Source organism: Thecamonas trahens (genome assembly GCF_000142905.1).
Source record: "Thecamonas trahens ATCC 50062 unplaced genomic scaffold supercont1.9, whole genome shotgun sequence".
Lineage (NCBI taxonomy): Eukaryota > Apusomonadida > Apusomonadidae > Thecamonas > Thecamonas trahens.
The window spans coordinates 410,004-428,696 of NW_013657671.1; the positions used below are offsets into that span (position 1 = coordinate 410,004).

Sequence of the window (18,693 nt, forward strand, 5' to 3'; positions counted from 1 at the left end):
ACACACACACACACACACACACACACACACATACTCTCTCTCTCTCTCATTCTCTGTCTCCTTCCCCTTCACCTGCTACGCATCGTACCCCGGAGTAACGTCAGCCATCTTGACAATGTTCTCGACCAGGAGCTCACCGGCGACGGTATCGCGGGCATCGGACGCAAAGACAATAGACTCGGTGTCAAAGCCCATGGTCTCGATGACGACTAGCGACTCAACGGGTGAGATGCCTGCGGCGGCCAGGCTCTGCCGACCGGCCTTCCACGCCTTTTCGATCATGCACGCCACACCGCCGACCGTCGCTCCGGTCTCCTTGACCATCTCGGCGAGGGTGAGGATGGTATGGCCGGTGGCGAGGAACGAGTCGACGATGAGGACGACGTCCGAGGCATCAAAGTACTCGGATGAGAGGTAGAGCTTGCCCGGGAGCGCTGCGCCTTTGCGGCGGTATGGCTTGGTGATGATCGACGCCGGCAAAGGGCCACGGAGCAGCTTCTTGCGAGCGTACACAAGGTCAATGTTGAGGCAGGTCGCGACGACAAAGCCAGTCACGATGCCGGCCGTCTCGACCGTCACCACCTTGGTGATGCCTGCATCGGCAAACCGCTGCGCAATCGTCTCGCCGCACATGTACATGGCCATGGTATCGACCCTGTGCGACATAAAGCCATCAACCCGCAAGTTGGGCGTCGTCGAAGCCGGCGACGCCGACACGGCCTCGCCCGCCGTCGTCTCGCCCGTTTTGCCCACATCCTCGCCACGCTTCCGCTTCTTGTTCACCGGACCGGCTCCATCATCCTCGCCCGTCGCCACCTCTACCATTGCTCCAACTCCAGTCTCGGTACCAGCTCCAGTCTCCACACCCGTACCAGCGCCAGCCTCCACTGCCGCACCGGCCGGCTGACCTCCGTCCTCGCTGCTGCTAGCACCTTGTGCAGAGCTTGTATTCGACATAGACACCAACGAAATACCTCTGTAAGATCCTCTGCTGCTACTGCTGTCACCGACGGGGTGTGAGTGCAGCTGTGTAGTGCAGTGGGCCACTCTCCCCTCCCCTCCCGCGCTGTGTCTGTGTCTGCACTTGCCCGACTATATGACGGCTAGCCGCAGTCGCAGCCCCCGGGAAGGCCCAGCACCAGACCACGATGTTGCAACGAAGGCGATGATCACTTGGCATGCAAAGCCACCACCACCAATGATCGATCTCCACATGTGGCCACCCCGAAAAACTTCCAATCAATCCCCCCATCCCCGCGCGTACCTCGCTTGGCCCCACTGCATGCCCCAGCTGTCTTGCTCTCTGCTCTCTGCCTGTGTTTGCTTGCTCACGGCTTGCAACCAAACGTGACCAACCCAGGTTAGCACGCACCCCCCCCCCCCCCCTACGACCATCACCCCACTCCCGCCACCAAGCCCAGACCCTCAACACCCACCCACGCCCCACAACCAGTCATGGCTGAAGAAGCACCACCGCCAGTACCACCGGGTGTGGTCGACAAGTTCGCCCTCTTTACCATGGCTATCGACGACGTCGAGTCGCTCAACCTGTCGCTCGCACTGGGACCTCCGCCAGAGGCCAAGGAGGAGAGGAAGCAAGGACCAGGAGAAGCAGAGCGGGGAAAGGTCATCAACTTGGCAGATGCTATGCGCCGCTGGGCAAAGTTCTCGGCATCTGCCACTGTCATCCAGCGTGCTGTCCGCTCGTGGCTCGCCCGCCGCGGCTTCCGCGCGCGCGCCCCGCTGGAGATCATGGCAGCCAAGGCCGAGGCCGAGTCTGTGCTCCTCGCAGATCGCCGCGCTGCTGCGGTGAACGAGCTGATTGAGACCGAAGAGGCTTACCTCAACAAGCTCCGCCTGCTCCGTACCTTTTACATTGAGCCGCTCACCGACATGCTTGCAGAGTCCAAGCCGCTGCTCTCGGCCTCACAGCTTCGCAGCTTGACGTCCACCCTCGATCCGCTCCTCAAGCTCACCGAGACCACGCTTGGCAAGCTTCACGCAGCCGTTGAGGCGGCCGGCGGTGATCTGACGCGCGCCGCGGTAGGCGCTGCACTTGCCGAGCTCGTCCCCTACCTCAAACAGTACAAGGCGTACGCCAACAACTACCAGTACGTCATGGCTGTGCTGGAGACGGCCAAGGCCGACTCGTCCGCCATGGCCAAGTTTCTTGACGATGCCTACCATGCCTCGGGCCGCAACCCGTACTCGATGCTCCTAATGCAGCCGATCCAGCGGCTGCCGCGGTACCTGCTACTGTTCAAAGTGGTTTTCAAAGCGACTCCCGCGACCCACCCCGACACCGTCCCTGTTAGCGACATCATCACTTCGCTCGAGGAAGTTCTCGTCGACGTCGACGCCGAGGTCTCACGCGCTCGCAACGTCAACACCATGCTCGCGCTGCAGGAGCGGCTGACCGGCGCGGCGCCCATCCTCGTCGCCGACTCCCGCGCGCTTGTCCACCAGGGCCTGCTTGTCCTGGCCTCGGGCGACGTTCGTGAGGCCTTTCTCTTTACCGACATGCTCCTGCTTTGCACGCAGGTCAAGTCGGGGCCCAAGCTCAAGGTCAAGGACGTCCTAGCTGTGCCCACCATGTACGTCACCGGCCTGCCTGATGATGCCGAGGACAGATCAGAGCTTGGCTTCCGCATCGTCGCCGTCTCCAAAGTCATCACTGTCTTTGCGAGGAATGCTGACGACCGCGCAGACTGGATCACCGCTGTCCTCACCCTCGTCGCCGACCACGTTCGCCGTGACCCCTCGCTCGTCGCCGCCCGCCGGCCGTCGCCCGAAGCCAGCGATGGCACAGGCAGTGCCAACATCCCACCGGCCCTTATTCCGTCGTCAGTCCACCCGACACCGTCGATTGAGCTGCCGGCGCTCGACGTCGACAACCTCCGCTCCATCTTTACCATCCGCTACCTCCGCGCCTCGGTCCTTGCCGAGTACGAGGGCGTGCTCTCCAAGCGCGGCGTCCGCAACACCAGCTTCCGCAAGCGAACCTTTATCCTCCTCGACAAGTTCCTCTACTACTTTAAGAGCACCAAAAAGGCGGCCGTACCTGCCGGTGTCATCCCGCTCACCCGTACCTCGCTTGTTCAGTCGCGCGAGTCGGCAAACTCGTCGCAGGGCGGGCCCGTCTTTTTGACATTGCACACAAGGAGCGGCGCACCTTTCACCTCCAGGCCCGCTCGTTTGCCGAGTATATCGACCTCAAGCAAGCTGTCCACAAGTCACTCGAGACCCCACTCAAGATCCCCGGCCCCGGCTTTGAGTTCCTACTCTCGAACATGGTGGGCAAGGATTGCACCAATGCCGTCGTCAACCAGGCCGTCCAGCAGCTCGCCGCCTTTACCCTCGCGCCAATCTCGGACAAGCGCTATACAATCATCAACCGCACTGGCCTAGACAACGTCGTAGGGGCGATCTGCCACGTCCTCACCACCACCGTTGCCGAGGACGCAGCCAAGTACGCATGTGTCTGCATCCGCAACCTGGCCCACTCGCGCGAGACTGCAGCCGCCATCCATGACGTCGCCGTCCCGTCGCTGATCTGGATCCTCCTCCGCACCGCACCCTACGTTACGCCGATCGTCAAGCGTGAGGCCGTCTATGCCCTTCTCCACATCAACACCCTCTCCCAGCCGATCCTCTACGCCGAGACCCGTGCCGAGTCGCTCTCCACGGCTGTACTCAAGTACCTTGCCTCTACCTCGCACGTCGCCGGCGACCCGCTCTCCATTGAGGTCGTTTCGGCCATGTTCGCCGACGTCGCGTCCAAGGCCTTCCGCCGCACCGCCGTCCTCAACAAGCCCAACTTTGCCAACGTGGTCACTACCCTTCTCCGCCTCTCTGACTACCCGGCAACTGCGGCCCATGCCGCATCGGCCCTCGGCTCGCTCGCCTCACACTCGACCATGTGCCAGCAGCTTCGTTCTGCCGGAAAGACCTCGCTGCTCGAACTCAACGCCGAGTGGGCCGCACTGTTGGTGAGCCACCTCAGCTCGGACAAGATCTATCTCGTCCGGGCCGCGCTCCTCGCCATCCGCAACTTGATCTCGCGCTCGGTCGTACCGCGTGCCTCGGCCACCACCGCCGTCCGTCGCCTCCTTGCTGCCGGTCTCCTCCCGCAAGTTACCACCATTGCTCGTGGTGAGCACGAGACGGACGTCCGCAACGGCTGCCGCCTCCACGCCCTCGCCCTGCTTGTCTCGCTTACCGCCTACGACACGCCGATGACCTCGTTGCTGGACTCGGGCGGCCTCGAGCTTGTGCGGAGTGTGCTTGCCGACGTCTCCGCCGCTCTTGACTCTGCATCTGATGGCTCTGCGCTTGACGCGACGCTGATCAAGCTGCTGTGCCTCGGAGGTTCGAGCGGACCAAGCCGTATCTTGGACACAGCGCTGTTTGACGACCCCGACTACGAGCCAGGCCTGGTCTCTGGCGAGGCCGCAGGCTATGCGCTCGACCTCCTCACCCACCTCACGTCGACGCCACTCTTCTCGGTAGCAGCGCTGCCGTCCTTGATGATGCCTGGCGGGCGGGCATCGTCGCTGGTTCCGGCCTCGGCCATACCCAATCTGGCCGACGCCGCCCTTGCCTTTGACCCATTGGCGCTCTGGGCGCTTCTCTCCCAGCTGGCCAAGAACTCCGTGCTGCCGATTAATGTCCGCAGCCGTGCTCTCGCCTCGCTGTCTCGCGGGCTCTCGATCGACTTTGGGGAGAGCCGCGCCGCCATCGCCGGCTCACTTGTAGACGATGACGAGCTCCTGCAGGTCATCGCAACAGCGCTGGACTGGGAGGCGGCTCTGGCACACGCCGCTGATGTAGGGTCGCTCACTGAGAGCACCTGCGTTTTGGCACCGGAGCGGCTCGACGCGGACGTCGTCGAGTTTCTGGTCAAGTACGAGGGCATGACCCACACGCCGGCCATTGTCGCCGCCCGTGATAGTGGGACACTCTTATCGTCGTTTACTGTTCCGCCACCAGTCCTGTTCCGCGGCAGCACTGTCGAGTCGCGCCACATGCTCTCAGCCATCCAGCTCGCCATCGCTGCAGCCGATACCATCGCCGCACTCTGGGCTTCTGTCACGCCGTCGAAGCAGGCTGTTCTTGGCAAGTTTGGCAGCCTCCTCATCGATGGTGTCCTCGAGGTCCTGCCCGAGTGCAAGCTCACCGTCCGCGTCCGCGTCGCTTTTCTTCGCGCCGTGGCAGCCATCCATGGTCACACTGCCTTCCGTCCCAACCTCGAGGCGCAAATACTGCGCGCTGTCCTCGACCACCCGCTCGGCTCATCGGAGGAAGGCTCTCGGGTCTCGGCCATGCTTGCGCTCCAGGACCTGCTCCGCGCGACCTCGTTGAACGCAACCAGCGATGCTGCTGGCGAGGTTGGCGGCAGCAGGGTGAACCCAGCCGAAGCTGTGCTTGCGTCGTTTGCGCCCGGCGCGGCGCCCGATCCCGGCGCCGGACTCGCCACTTACGCCGCCCTCACTGCTCGCGCCACGCCGGGCGCCAGCATTGTGCACACTGACATGGACACGGTTGTTATTAGCAGCCCTTACAATGCATGCGGACCGACCCAGATGTCTCTCTGCGTCGGTGACCGCGTCCTCGTTGTTCACCGCGCCTCGGCCATCTGGTGGTACGGCGTCTGCGGCAACCGCCGCGGGTACTTTCCAACGTCGGCCGTGAGCCTCGACTAAGCCATCCTCATAGACAATCGCTTAATATTCCCCTCCCGCATACTATCTTGCAAGCGCTAAACTGATCTTGCCCTGTAAAGCCTCGACCGCCGGCCTTTGAGGCCAGGCCGCACTCCGGTCGATGACACGTTTGCAATTGAAAGGAGGGTTTGGCGGCTGGCGCTGAGGCCAACCAGCCAACCGGCACCCGTCGCCGTTGACAGCCATGGCCGAGGTACGGAGGACCGTTCCCCCCTGCTCTTCCCCCTCCCCCTACGTCCCCCTTGTACACACACACACACACACAATCACTCACTCACTTACTCACCACACACGCACTAAACCTACAGGCCAAGTATCTAAGGACGCTGTGGGCGACGCTGGTGCAAACCCAGGACGCACTGGAGCTGCATGGCGAAGCGTCGTCGGGCGGAGCGGCGGCATTGTCGGCACTGGCAAGCATGGCGCTGACAACGGCAGCAACTGGGCTCACGGCCCCTCTGACAGAGCTGGGCCACTTTGTTGACTTTGAGCTGGAGTCTTCCGTCTCGGCGGTTACCGCCTCGGAGTTTGCGCCAACCGAGGCCCAGGCTGCTGCGCTCCCACCGGTCTCGTTCTTCCCGCTCCTTCCCTACCCGCTCGCTGCTGCGCTCACCACTCTCCTCCCGGATAGCATGCTTCAGGCCGAGGACGACCTGCTGCGACTGCGGAACATCCTCATTCTGGTCGGTGTCCGCCTCAAGCGGGACGGATTTCTCTCGCAGGCGCTCGATGCCTTTCGCGCTGCGCTCGACGTGCCCGTCGGCGTGGAAGAGGTCCAGACTGGGGTGGCCTGGCTGCTGACACAGCGCCCAGCCGCGACGTCGACGTGTTGCCTGTAGCCACCGACAAGCCGTCCGCGTTGCTCTCGATGTGCACCATTCTCTCACAGATGGGCGAGCACGACTCGGCGCTCTCGCACGCACAGGCTGCACTGGGCTGCATCCAACGGGCCTACGAGGCCTTTTCCCCACTCGACATTACCGCCCGTGCTGGCTGGGACGCGTTTGCGGCCGACATGGATCCGACGCGATGGCTGCCGGCGACAGCACCGCCGTCGAACGCGTCGACGCTCAACGTGGCCGCCATCGCTCTCTACAACATCGGGGTCGAGTACGAGTACCTTGGCCGACTCGAGGCTGCGCAGTCGTCTTACGCGCTTGGAGCTGCACTTGCGCGGCATCCCTTTGGTATCAAGGCACCGGTGCTCGATCAGCTACAGAGTGCGCTGGAGGATGTCAAGGCAACGGCGGCAGCAGCAGCGGCCGCGCGGCGTGTCCGAGCTCACTCGGGCCTCTCGTCACGGCGGGGAATGCGAAACACTGCGCGGCCGTCGTCAGCGGCGTCGTCACTGTCATCGACCTCGACGCGTCCGTCTTCCTCGGCACGCGCAGCACGTGCGCGGCGGCCAACGTCGGCCACGCGGACGCCGAAGCCACTGCTGCACAACCCGCTACAGATGAATGCCCAGGCCAACGCGGCGGCTCCGTCGCCGTACAAGGTTGACCTGGTCCGCGAGTACCAGGCCGCCGTGGAGCGACCGCGATCACGGTCGGCTGCGCGGGGTGATGACTCACGCCCGCTGGGCTACTCGCGACCAGCAAGTCACGAGGCCAACGATCGGCGCTCGAGCTCGCAGGCAAGGGCGAGGCCGAGACCACATTCGCGACCGCGGCCGGCGGCACGCCTCGACCCGATCCGACCGGCAACACAGCCGGTTTCGCCGAGTGTTCTCCACGATGACGAGCTCTCGCCGCGGTCTCGTGCGATGCTGGAGCGGGCGATGGCGCTGTCAACCGACTCGGACGATGAGACGACACGATCGGCGGCGTCGCGGATGACACTTGAGGGATACTCGGCGTGGTGCGAGCGGTATGCTGACCAGATCCAGGCCTCGCTGGCCAACGGCAAACCCGAGAGTGATGACGGCGACTCGGTCATGTCGGGTGCGTTTTCGTTCTTACCGGAAGATGTGCTCGTTGCCTCGCACAACTCGGAACGGCCGATTGTGTTCTCGATTGCTCGCTCGGGTGCTCCCTACAACTTTCTGGCAACACCTGCTCGATCGAGTGGTCACGACGAGAAGAGCCGGGAGAGCGGCTCTGATGCCAAGCCGTTGTCATCATCAGCCGAGGCGTCGGGGCGGGGCGCCAAGCCCAAGAGCATCATGAAGCGGACCAAGTCCAGGAGCGGTAGCAAGCGCAAGGGACAACCAGCCTTTGACCGAAAGCACTCGCGGACGACATCGTTTGCACCGTCGACCGGGACCGAGGTGCTCGACTCTGGACGGACACCGCACGTCATCAAGCGGCACTTTCTGTCGATCTCGGACTTTGTGCCACCCGCGGTGATGCGGCAAGACCAGATGCGGCAAAAGAAGGAAGAGCATGAGCAGCTGAACGAACAGAGCCGGATGGAGGAGCTGGTATCGTCGGCCACACTCGAGCTTCACATCCTGTACATGCAGTGCCGCGACCTGATGCCGCGGTCGGGGACGCAGACAAGCACATCGCCGCTCCTCCTCCTCACCGTGTCGGAAGACCGGGTCCGTGATGAGACCGAGGTCCGCAAGGGCACGCTTGACCCGATGTGGCCAGAGCCGCGGGTGTACACCCGCATCTCACCCAAGGATACACTCAGTATCGAGGTTGTCGACTGGGACGCGGCCGACGAGGCGTCGATGTCGCTGGGTGTGATCTCGCTGGCCATGTCGGACATTGAGACCGACGTCCAGCACGACCTCTGGCTCCCGCTTGTTGGCTCCGAGACCGGGCTCCTTCACATTGTGCTCGCGCTCACGACGCCTGACGCACCGGCGTCGGTCCTCTCACGCGATAAGCTCACTGCCAATTTTAACGTCAAGGCCGATCCGGTGCCCATCGACATTTGCCTTGTCGGCGCCAAGGCGCTCGACCCGGACGGGCGTGTTGCTGCGGCCGTCGCCTCGCACACCCAGGCGGTGTGGCGTGACTCTGAGGCTAGCGAGGAGGGAGACAAGACCATGACTCGGCAGGCATCTCTCTCAACCATGTCTGTTGGCTCGCCGGAGCTGCAGGCAGTGGTCAAGGGCTTGGCGGCTACCATCAACCCTTCTGTCGAGCTCATTCTGGCCAACCAGATCTTCTGCACGCCGACGGCGAGCAAGACGGTTGCGCCGACGTGGAACACCAAATTCCTCTCGGACAACGTGCCGCCGACCGAGAAGATCGAGATCAACTGCTACAACTGGCAGACAGTCAAGGAGGGCCCACGCGCTGGCTCCATTGAGCCTGTACTCTTTGGCCACGCCTTTGTGGCGCTACAGCAGCTGAAGCGCAACACGGTCAACGATATCTGGGTTCCTGTTATGACCCCGATGCGCGGCTCGTCATCATCGTCGGGCGTTCGCGGTGAGGTCCGGCTGCAGATCACGTTTCCGCGGACAGCCTCGCTCTCGGCCGCGCTCACATCGGGTGGCTCGGGCGACAATATGTTTGCGACTAACAAGACTCATGTGCTCTCTGCGTCGTCGCACGATCTGGTGGCGGCACGAATCCAAGCCCAGGTCCTGATGCGCGATGGCGCAGCGCCGCAGCGGCGAAGTGACGGCGGCTCGGGCACCGAGTCGGGCTTCCAGCCACCGACACGAGTGGCGTTCAAGTCTGTGCCGAACTTTAACAGGCTCGGCCGGCGAAAGGGAAGCAAGGCACTTGCCCGCGAGGAGGAGCAGCGGCAGCAGATCCTTCTCAAGCAGCAGGAGGAGCGCAAGCGCCAGGCCACCAAAGCTCGCGCCAAGCGCATGGCGGCGGTCCTGGTTATGCAGGCGCACTTGCGCGGCATGGCTGCGCGGAGCAAGATGTATGCGCTCGGCAGCCGCGAGACCAACCGCTCCGAATCTAGCGAGTGGTCGGGCGAGTGGTCGTACGAGGAGGTCTCTATTGACAATTGGACGCCGATGGCCGAACTCTCGGACTCGGCCTCGCTCTCGTCGTCGTCGTTTTTGTCAGACGCACCGGTTGCAGGCGCGGACTTGTCGGGCTCGTACTCGGAAAGTGGAAGCGCCAGCGGAAGCGCCAGCGGAAGCGCCAGCGAGAGCAAGGGCGAGAGTCAGAGCGGATCCGAGGCTGCCTCGGCACTAGGCTCCAAGTCTGCCGTGCTTCCGAGCCGACCTGGCGCACCCGCACCACATGCAGTCTCACCGCTTGATGCTGAGGAGGCTGCGGCGACTCGGATTCAGGCGTCGTGGAGGGGCCACCGCGGGCGGAAACAAGCGCGGGCGCGACGGCTAGTTGGAGGCGGCAAGCAGAGCGCGGGCACAGGCTCAAACGCGGGTTCGGGCCTCCGCCTCGACGTCGGCGCGGGCAATGCGTCGGCCGAAGAGCAGGCTGCGGCACTGGCCATCCAGGCGCGGTATCGCGGGTTTAAGGCGCGGCAGCGGACACGCGCGGCGCGACTCGATGTTCCTGTCGACGGATTTGGACCGGTGTCTGCGCCAGGGAGTGGACTCATCTGTGCTGTCGTTGTCTCGTATCCGCCGCTGCCGGCGGAGCAGCTCGTCGAATACGCATCGTTTGCCGTTGAGTACGAGCGCATTGTCCGTCACGCGCTCGCGCTGCACGTCCCTGGCTTCCTGGTCACCGACTGGAACGAGGCCGTGGGCCTCTTTGCTTCGCCATGGGCCGGCGTTGCGGCTGGTGCCGAAATTGCTGCGCAGCTCCGCGAGGCGTCGATTGATCTCGAGCTCATCGAGCCATTGATGGCGAGCGTAGGCGTGTATTGGGGCGACAAGGCGTTTTTCGCCGACACCACGCTTCCAGGAGTCACACGGTTTTTCGGCCGTGGCCCACTTGTGCACGGACCCGGCATGGTTGCGGCGAGGCAGCTGGCCGGCGTGGCAGAGCTTGGGCAAGTTGTTGTGTCAGGCAGCGTCGTTGCAGCGTACCGCGACGCGATCGACCGTCAGCCGACAGCAGAGCTCGCGCGCGAGCACCCGTTCCTGGCGACGAGTCCCGAATTTGAGGAGAAGCAGTCTGCGCTGCTGGGTGCCGAGAGCGCGAGCTATGGCGTTCTGCTCTCGATTCCGGACAAGGTGCGACCCGAGACCCAGCTGGGCATTCCACAGTCACCGGCGCCGAGCTCGGGGACGGGCGAGCTCGCGAGCTTGCGGATGGTGAGCTCACGATGGGTTGCGGCGGGATCGGACGCTCGCGAGCGGGCCCGGGCCAAAGCGCGGTGGGCGGCGACACCGTTTGTGTGTGAGGAGACGTTTGCAGTTTGTGTCGGCGTCGACACAGACAAGCTGGTGAGCTCTGCGTCGCCGACAGTGGCCAGTGATGCGTGGCATGTGCTCTCGTCACAGGTCCAGTCGACGCTCGTGGCTGCCGGCGGGTCGCTCATCCGGCCGACGACGGCGGTGTTTGCTACTGCCGAGGCCGCAGTCTCTGCAGGCTGGCAAGTCGGTCATTTGTTTGATGAGATGGTGCGCGCGATTGAGTTGCATGGTGCAGGCGAGGCGAGCCCAGGCGCCGAGACGAGCGACTCGAGCTCTGCGCTCCAGCGGATGCACGACTCGCTAGCGAGAGCAGTGAGCAAGGCGAACACGATGTCAGCGCGGTCAGGTGCCGGGGCCAAGGCGCTGCTCGACGCGACATGCGCGGTGGGTGTGGTTTCTGGCTCGACGGTGAGGGCGGCGTCGGCCGGTCTTGTGTGGGGTCCGGCAGTATGGATGGCGTGTGCAGTGGCGCATCACCACCCGCGCAAGGAGATCAGGGATCGGATCGAGTGGCAAGTACCTGTTGTGCTCGGCGCTCAAGTCGCCGCGAGAGTGGGCAAGGCCGCCACCGACGCGCTCTCTGTCTTTGCTCCGCTGGCACTCGTCGAGGATACGCTGCTCGGTGGAGTGGTTCACACCACGGTTGTACCGGAAGAGGTGTCGCTTGTGGCAATGGACCCAGCACTAGGCAGCGGAACAGGCGAGGTGAATCTGCAAGTTGCACTTGTCAATGGCTCACTCAAGGGAGCCAAGGAAGAAGTTGTGCAGATGGGCAACGCAGTTTTTCTGGCCTCACCGCACACGGTCGTCTTTGCCGTCTTACACTCTGACGCACGGCTGGGCAACAAGTCCCGGGTGGTTCTGCACGCGGCGCAGGTGGTCAAGATGCGTGAAATTCTCGGCCCGGTGTGGGCAGCCTACGACTCGACGGCTGCGCTTGAGAACGAGCGGCTTTCGATGGCGGTGTTCTCGTCGCCTCCGCTGGCGCTTGCCGCAGCGCTGGAGGCGTCCAAGCTGGTCTCGCAGTTCAACCTCAAGACCCGTAAGGCGGACGACTTTGAGCTTGTGGTCGGCATTGGGGTTGCCGCGGGCGAGGGGTTGGTCTGCTCGTTTGACGAGGTGCTAGTCGCGGGAACACCCGCCGCGTGTGCATCGCTCCTGGCCGGTGCGTCCAACGGCGAAGTACTTGTGGCCGGCAACGTGCCGGGACTTGTGGCCAAGGCACTGCCACGGATCACATTCCGCGAGCAGCAGCGAGTAATCCAGGCCTCGACCGGGCGCGTGATGGCAAATAGCGATGCGACCAGCGTGGCTGCCAACGATGCGATTGCCATGTTCGCGGCTACGGGAACACTCAAGCGGTACCGGACGTCGCTCGGCGGACCGGTGGCAGGGCGGTCGAGCTCACTGACGGCGGTGGCGGTCCGCGGCGGCAAGCCGTACCTCGAGCTCGTTGAGGTTGTGAGCAGGCGGATGCCGACGCCCAAGTCGGGAGCACCGACAGCCGACGAGGTGCGTGGGGTGGAGAAGAACGTGTGGGGGACGTACGGCTGCAAGGCGGTGTTTGTTGCGGTGGCGCTGTCGATGCCCGCCGCGTTCCACGGACGTGACCGCGTGCGGGCCCGGTTCCAGGTAATGGATAGCGTGAGCGGCGTTGAGGCGGCGGGCGAAGCAATCGGCGTGCTTGCCGGCGGCGGACCACACTCGCGGAGCGCGGGCCCTGTCTTTGTCTTTGGCGATGAGAGGGTTGCGCTCCGTTTCGCGGTTGGCGCCGCAGAAGTGCTGCGCCGGGCTTCGATTCCGTGCGATGGCCAAGTCGGCTCGGTCGTGGTCAGCTCCGGACGAGTGCTGGAGGTGCCGTCTCCGGTGGATCCGTCCCTGCGCGAGTGGATTGGCGAGCCACTGCAGGTTGTGCGCGAGCTTGCAGGCGACTGTGTCGCGCGCAACCGTGTCGGGGTGTGGTTGACACCCGAGGTTGCGGCTGCGTTGATGCCCGAGGGCGCTTCTGGCGCCGACGGCGTGTTCATTTCGCTTGTGGCGGCTGAGGGCGGCGAGGCGTCGGGTGTCGAGGTGGTTCGTCTGGAGGCTGGCGAGAAGGTCATGGTTCTGCAGCGTGAATTATCGCTGGTGAGCGTGGTAGCAGATGCGGACAGTATGGCCGAGCGCGGTGGAGCGTCTGTGACGCTGGGGCGAACGCCGTCGACTGGGCTGGAGGGCAATGGTAGTGATGGCGACGACAGCGACGGTGACGACCACGAGCTCAAGACCGTGCTTGTGCTGGATATGACCGGGTTCATGGAGTATGAGGAGCGGGCGGCCGGTGGCGTACTGGGCTTTGCGGCGCGCATCGTGCAGATGCGGTGGCTGGTGCAGCCGTTGCTGACGTTGTACGGAGCCGAGCTTGTTGTTGCGGACGAGGACAACGTGTTTGCAGTGTTTGGCGAGTCGCATCGGGCTGTGGCGGCTGCGTTGGAGATTGTGCGTCTGGTGGCGATGTTCAACGCGCAAGAGGGCGTGGCGAGCGACCCGAGCCGGAAGGCACAGTTCAAGGGCATCGGCGTGGCCAGCGGCGAGGCTGTGGTTTACGATGAGTTCCGGTCCCGGCTTTACGGAAGGGCCGCCGAGGTGGCGTTCCACCTTGCGGAGCGGGTGGCACACAACGGAGCAGTACTGCTCACAGCCGAGGTCCAGAGCGTTGTACAGAGCGCGACCGCGCTTGGCAAGGTCAACTACCTGGCGCAGACGACGGCGTACGACGGTGCAGCGCTCAAGTACTTTGTGGCCAAGGGCGGGCTGCTCAAGTACTCGGGCTCACTGAGCAAGGCGCTTGGAAGCGGGAGCGACGTAGCGGGCTCGTTTGCCGAGTATGTTGCAGCGCGGAGCAAGGCCGGATCAAGTGATGCACGCGCGGGTCTGGATGCTAGAGCGCGGGCTACGTTTGTGCGACGTGGGTGCGTGCTCGCACTGTCGATGGACCGGCCAGCGCTTGTGAGCTCCAAGGGCGTGTTTCGGTCGATTCGTGAGCTGCACGAGGTGTCTGTGGCGCTGGCGGCGATTGCGAGCAAGGTGGAGGCGGGCGTTCATCATGTGGCGCAGTTCCTTTGGCTGTTTGAGAGCCCGGCCAGCGCGGCAAGTGCTGCACTTGCGATGCACAAGAAGCTGGATAACGAGTTGTGCTCGGCACATGGGATTCGTGTCCGCGGCATAGGCATCGACGCAGGTGAGGTCCTGTTGTCTGTGAACGACGGCATGGCGTGGTCGCGTACGGTGAACGTGGCGCGCAAACTCGCGCGCGAAGCGTGCGCCGGGCTGGACGCTTGTCTGGCGGTGACGCGTGGCGCATTCGAGGCGGCACGAACGACGTTTGGCGATGTTGCCCTCGTCGAGGCACCAGTGACGGTTCTCGGGGAGGAGATGGAGGTTTTCTACCTTCGGAGCGCCCAGGCTTCGGCTGCGGCTGGGATTGAGTCGGTGGTGAGCGGAAGCAACGACGGGTTTGGCGTTGTAGCTGTGGACCTCGGCCTGCTATGCGAAGGTGGGAAGCTCGACGTGGCGCATGCGGTCTCTGTGCTTGCGATGGCACAGGAGTCTGTGGCGCGGGTGGCGAATGCGTACCAGACTCGCGCCGACTGGTGTGGATCGCGGGGCGTGGTGGTTGTGCCCGCGGCCGACGGCGAGCTGTACGACCAGACGTGCGTGGCGGTGGCGTGCGAGATTGTGCGTGCGCTTGAGGCTGTGAGCGAGCATGTGAACAAGCCATCGCTTCTGGTGCGCGGGGCCGGCGTGGGTGCTGTTGTTTCGCCAAACATGGTGTGGGTCCATGGCAGCGCTGGCGGCGGGGCTGTAGAGCGCGCGTGGCGACTCGGTCGCCTCGCGTCGCAGACCGGCGGCGGAGTGGCTGTGGATGCGGCGTTGGCGGCCATGGTCGAGCGCGAAAGCAAGCTCTCGACATCCGGGTTTGGCGAGCTTCAGCTGGCGCCGATGGGCGACGACGCAGTCCGAGTCTCGGGCGTGCTCGACCAGTACCGGGCGGGGCTCCCCGAAGAGGCACTGTTTGCCGGATATGCAGGTGATGTGGGGGCGCTGCGGGAGCTCTCGCTGCGGGATCTCGCGCTGCTGCGGTACCGCAAGGGCGTCGATGTCCGGGCGCTCGACCGGGTCATCCGGGCTGGGTTTGTGGCGTCGGGCGTGATTGTGGACGCGGTCGCTGCTGTGGGGAGCGACGATGGTTCAGCCGGGGAGGTCTCGCGACTTCGGGCGTGGGAGGAGGACGTGTTGACGCGGACGCCATCGCGGAAGGGCGAGCGGCTTGTGGTGAGCGGACCAGGCAAGGCGCTGTGGATCACTCACACTGAAGATGCCGGACACGAGCTCCTCGCACGTCTGGAGACACGAGTCTCGATGTATGACGGGCACGGCCCGCAGTTTGATCTCGGTCCGTTTGAGCGTGTATCGTCGCCGATTGTGATGGCAACGAAGCGCGGGGTTGCGGTTGGCGTGTGGCGCGGCTCTGTCGTGGTCGGCGATGGCCTTTGTCTCGTCCGCGAGCGCTGAATGAAGACGTGTACTTGTGGAAAAGTCACTACTTGTCTCGGGCTAGAAGCGCAGGGCAGCCGTCATAAAGACATAGTACAAACAAGACAGTATGGCTAGCGCAGCAGAGCAAAAGGCGTTTGCCCAGCTTGTGCTTGCCCTCTCCAACGTGGTCCTCACCAATGTCAAGTCACGCGGCTCGGTCGACGTCGACGCAGTGGCCGGCACTCTCCGCGACAGGTTCTACAGCGACATGCCGAGAGAAGGTACGAGGAGAGGAGGAGGAAGGGTTGAAGGGAGGGATGGGCGGGAGAGGGAGGGGGAGGGGGAGGGAGGGTGTGTGTGTGGACGGGGTGGAGGGGGTGGAGGGGGTGGCGGGGGTGGCGGGGGAGGGAGCGACGGACAGGGGTCATTTCTGGTGCATGCATGTGGCGCGCGGCTATGAGTGATGGCCAGGGATGAGTTAGAGGAGATGGGGAGGGTGAGGGACTGATGGGAATGCCTGTATGGGGATGGATAGAGTTTGTGGCGATGCGCGAGTCTGTGCTGGCGGTCTTGCGGCAAGGCGTGGCGGAGATCTGGTCGGTGACGCAGCTGGAGGAGGCGCTGGCACCGATGGATATGCCGGCATATCAGAAGAAGCTGTTTCTGAGAGTGTGGCATCGTCAGCAGGAAAAGATCCGGTTGGTTGTCTCCGAGGCGTCGCGGTTCGGTAACTCGCTGCTGGACATGTCGTGGCGCGTGGACGCGCTGTCGGCGTCCAAGGCGCGCGAGTCGCTCTCGGGTGCGACGTGCATTGTCGAACTTCTGGTCTCGAACGAGAACAAGGCGGCCGAGGCGCGGCGGGCGGCGGCGGCGGCAGCGATCATCCGCGCACGGTCGGACCAGTCTGTCGACGCCAAGGACGTGCCACCGCTCTCGGTCGCGGCCACCCACGACGTCGTCACGTTTGAGATGGACCAAGCGCAGCTGGAGCAGACCCTCCTTCAAGTCCGTGCCATCAAGTCGTTCATCTCATCTCAGACTGCTGGTGGGAGCGCTGCCAGCGCGCCCGATGCTGGGACCAGCGCCGAGCCGGACGTCGATGCTGGTGCCGCCGACGACGAGTAGCAAGCAGTGAGTACATGAATCGCAGGCACAGATGACCCGTAGACGACGATCGACGATGCTCAGCAGTGTGTATGTAGGGCGAATGCGGCATGTGTCTTTAGACGCGGGTGTCAGCATCGTTGCATGAGGTGCTTTACCGGTTTGGCGCGCACGCCACGGCCGCCGCACCTACACCACCTCCTCGCCGCCCTCTTCTCGCCCCTCCCGCCCAACACCCATCTCCAGGGCCCGTGCCCGACTTCCACCAAGCCGACAAGGATGGAGTACACGGTGGACGCTGTGGTGTGCGCGCGGTGGGTGGCGACGACGGGCGGTGTGGTGGAGGACACTGCCGTAGTGGTCTCTGGTGGCCAGGTGGTTGACCTGCTGCCGGCTGCCACCGCTCGCCGGTCGTACCTCGCCAACGAGGTCATCGAACTCCCGGACTCGCTGCTGACGGCAGCATTTGTGGATGCCGGCGCAAATGCCATCGGTCCATCGTCGGGTCACGCACGGCTGTCGGCGGCGCTCGCGGTCATGGCTGGAACGACTACCCTTGCCTCGGCCTGCCCCGTGGCCATGCCGGGCGCTGGAGCTCCCGGAGCACTGGCGGCGGCAGCTGCCACCGAGGGCATTGCTCTTGGCGTGCGGGTCATTCTCGGCCACGAGGTCACGCTTACCGCAACCACGCCTGTCGGCGATGCACTCGCCGCCGCCACCCATGCCGATCTGGAGGCGGACGCTGTGGCAGGGCACATGTTTGTGCTCGCACAGGACGCGCTCTCCGCTTCGCCGCTGCTGCTGCAGGTCGGTGTCCTTGCCAAGCGCATGGGCGCCAGGGTCAAGCTAGTCCTGACGCGGCCCGGTGTTGGTAGCAGCGAGATGCATGCTCTCGAGGCCGCAGGCCTACTCGGCCCGAGCTTGCTCGTTGTCAATCCGTCGCTGCTCGACGACGACGCACTGACTGCGGCCGTCGATGCGCGGGTTGCACTGGTCTACGATCCTGCCGCAGAGGCTGCGCTCTCGTCGACGCGCTTTCCGCTGGCAGAGGTGCTGGCACAGAGCGGACGTGTGGCGCTCACCGCTGGCCCTGGGCGTGACATGCTTGGAGCTGTCCGGCTCGCCGCCCGCCTGAACCCTGGACTGGCGCTTGGCGACATGCTGGCGTTGGGTTGCGCTGGCGGCGCGGACGCGCTCGGAGTCAGCAGCGGGCTCGGCGTGCTCGCACGCGGCATGCAAGCCGACTGCGTTGCATGGCGCATTCCGGCGGCGGCGCTTGTCCTCGCTGACGACGACCCACTGCGGGCGCTCGTCTCGAGTCCGCGTCACCTCATCGGCGTCGCCGGGGTGTGGTCGTCAGGCATTGCCCGGCTCGATTTGGCCAAGGAGGCGCTTACCAGCGCTGCTGCCACCATTTCAGCTCTCGATGACAACTCCGGTGCGAGCGAAGCCACTGATGCACCAGCCTCCAACGTCGACTACGCAGGCATACTCGCGCAGTATCTCGAGTAGGAAGGAGACCATGGATGGCGGGGGGAGGTGGGCGTGAACAAAATTTGGTGCGGAGACCGAAAAAAAATGCTCTGCGACCGGAGCCTCCGAAACAGTAGCAGCGTAGCCAAGCATTGATTGAATCGATTGATGGTCAGTTGCCGTTAACCGGTGGCAGAGCGACGGCGAGTCTTTGGCCACCCAACTCTCAAGTCACATCATGGCCGCCAAGCCGACTGTTGCCGACTACCGCGCCATTGCGCGTGGTTTCCCCTCTTTTAACACCCGTGAGGTCAACGACCTCATCCGCCAGTTCCAGCGTACGTGCCGCAATTCCGCGCTCCCTTCCCCCGCAATCCGCCCCCGGTGACGCTCTCTGTCGTATCCCCCGCCGCCGAGCCACGTTGCCGTTTTCTTGCGAACAATGCCCAGGCGGCGAAAACACAGGTTTTCTTGCGAATGTCCGTCGGCGGTGGCTACGGCAGGTTAGCCATGGCCAGCCGGCGGGCATGCCTGAGCAAACAAGGGCGTGCAGGAAGGGGGGAAGGGGGGAAGAGGAGGGGGGGGCGGGGGAGGGAGAGGAGCGAGACGACGACGACGGAAGGGAGG

At 64.2% G+C, this 18,693-nt stretch overlaps 7 protein-coding genes across 7 annotated transcripts in view; 6 read left to right on the forward strand and 1 right to left on the reverse strand.

The window, feature by feature from the left end:
• Positions 1-36: 36 nt before the first annotated feature.
• Positions 37-972, reverse strand: AMSG_02391 (xanthine phosphoribosyltransferase). The gene has a single exon (XM_013905479.1). It carries the CDS (start codon positions 955-957, stop codon positions 76-78), a length of 882 nt encoding a protein of 293 aa, XP_013760933.1. The 5' UTR covers positions 958-972; the 3' UTR covers positions 37-75.
• Positions 973-1,455: 483 nt separating this feature from the next.
• Positions 1,456-5,702, forward strand: AMSG_02392 (uncharacterized protein; the record flags this gene model as incomplete). The annotated part of the gene is made up of 2 exons (XM_013905480.1): positions 1,456-3,138; positions 3,162-5,702. 2 exons carry the CDS (start codon positions 1,456-1,458, stop codon positions 5,700-5,702), a joined length of 4,224 nt encoding a protein of 1,407 aa, XP_013760934.1.
• A 205-nt stretch (positions 5,703-5,907) lies between these two features.
• AMSG_02393 (uncharacterized protein) lies at positions 5,908-6,562 on the forward strand (the record flags this gene model as incomplete). The annotated part of the gene is made up of 2 exons (XM_013905481.1): positions 5,908-5,916; positions 6,032-6,562. The coding sequence occupies 2 exons, from the start codon at positions 5,908-5,910 to the stop codon at positions 6,560-6,562; spliced, it is 540 nt and encodes a 179-aa protein (XP_013760935.1).
• A 29-nt stretch (positions 6,563-6,591) lies between these two features.
• On the forward strand, positions 6,592-15,547 carry AMSG_02394 (uncharacterized protein; the record flags this gene model as incomplete). Its single annotated transcript, XM_013905482.1, has 1 exon — positions 6,592-15,547. One exon carries the CDS (start codon positions 6,592-6,594, stop codon positions 15,523-15,525), a length of 8,934 nt encoding a protein of 2,977 aa, XP_013760936.1. The 3' UTR covers positions 15,526-15,547.
• A 69-nt stretch (positions 15,548-15,616) lies between these two features.
• On the forward strand, positions 15,617-16,649 carry AMSG_02395 (uncharacterized protein; the record flags this gene model as incomplete). Its single annotated transcript, XM_013905483.1, has 2 exons — positions 15,617-15,770; positions 16,025-16,649. The coding sequence occupies 2 exons, from the start codon at positions 15,617-15,619 to the stop codon at positions 16,612-16,614; spliced, it is 744 nt and encodes a 247-aa protein (XP_013760937.1). The 3' UTR covers positions 16,615-16,649.
• Positions 16,650-16,872: 223 nt separating this feature from the next.
• Positions 16,873-18,105, forward strand: AMSG_02396 (uncharacterized protein; the record flags this gene model as incomplete). The annotated part of the gene is made up of 1 exon (XM_013905484.1): positions 16,873-18,105. The coding sequence occupies one exon, from the start codon at positions 16,873-16,875 to the stop codon at positions 18,103-18,105; it is 1,233 nt and encodes a 410-aa protein (XP_013760938.1).
• A 183-nt stretch (positions 18,106-18,288) lies between these two features.
• AMSG_02397 (fimbrin) overlaps positions 18,289-18,693 on the forward strand; it is a 2,477-nt gene continuing 2,072 nt past the window's right edge. Inside the window, exon 1 of the mRNA XM_013905485.1 lies at positions 18,289-18,404. Within this exon, the coding sequence (XP_013760939.1) occupies positions 18,305-18,404 (100 nt within the window). The 5' untranslated portion in view covers positions 18,289-18,304. The remainder of the gene's footprint in view (positions 18,405-18,693) is intronic.

What these genes read in the sequence shown, in the direction of transcription:
- AMSG_02391 (XM_013905479.1), bottom strand. Translation starts at nt 957, where the DNA reads ATGTCGAATACAAGCTCTGCACAAGGTGCTAGCAGCAGCGAGGACGGA.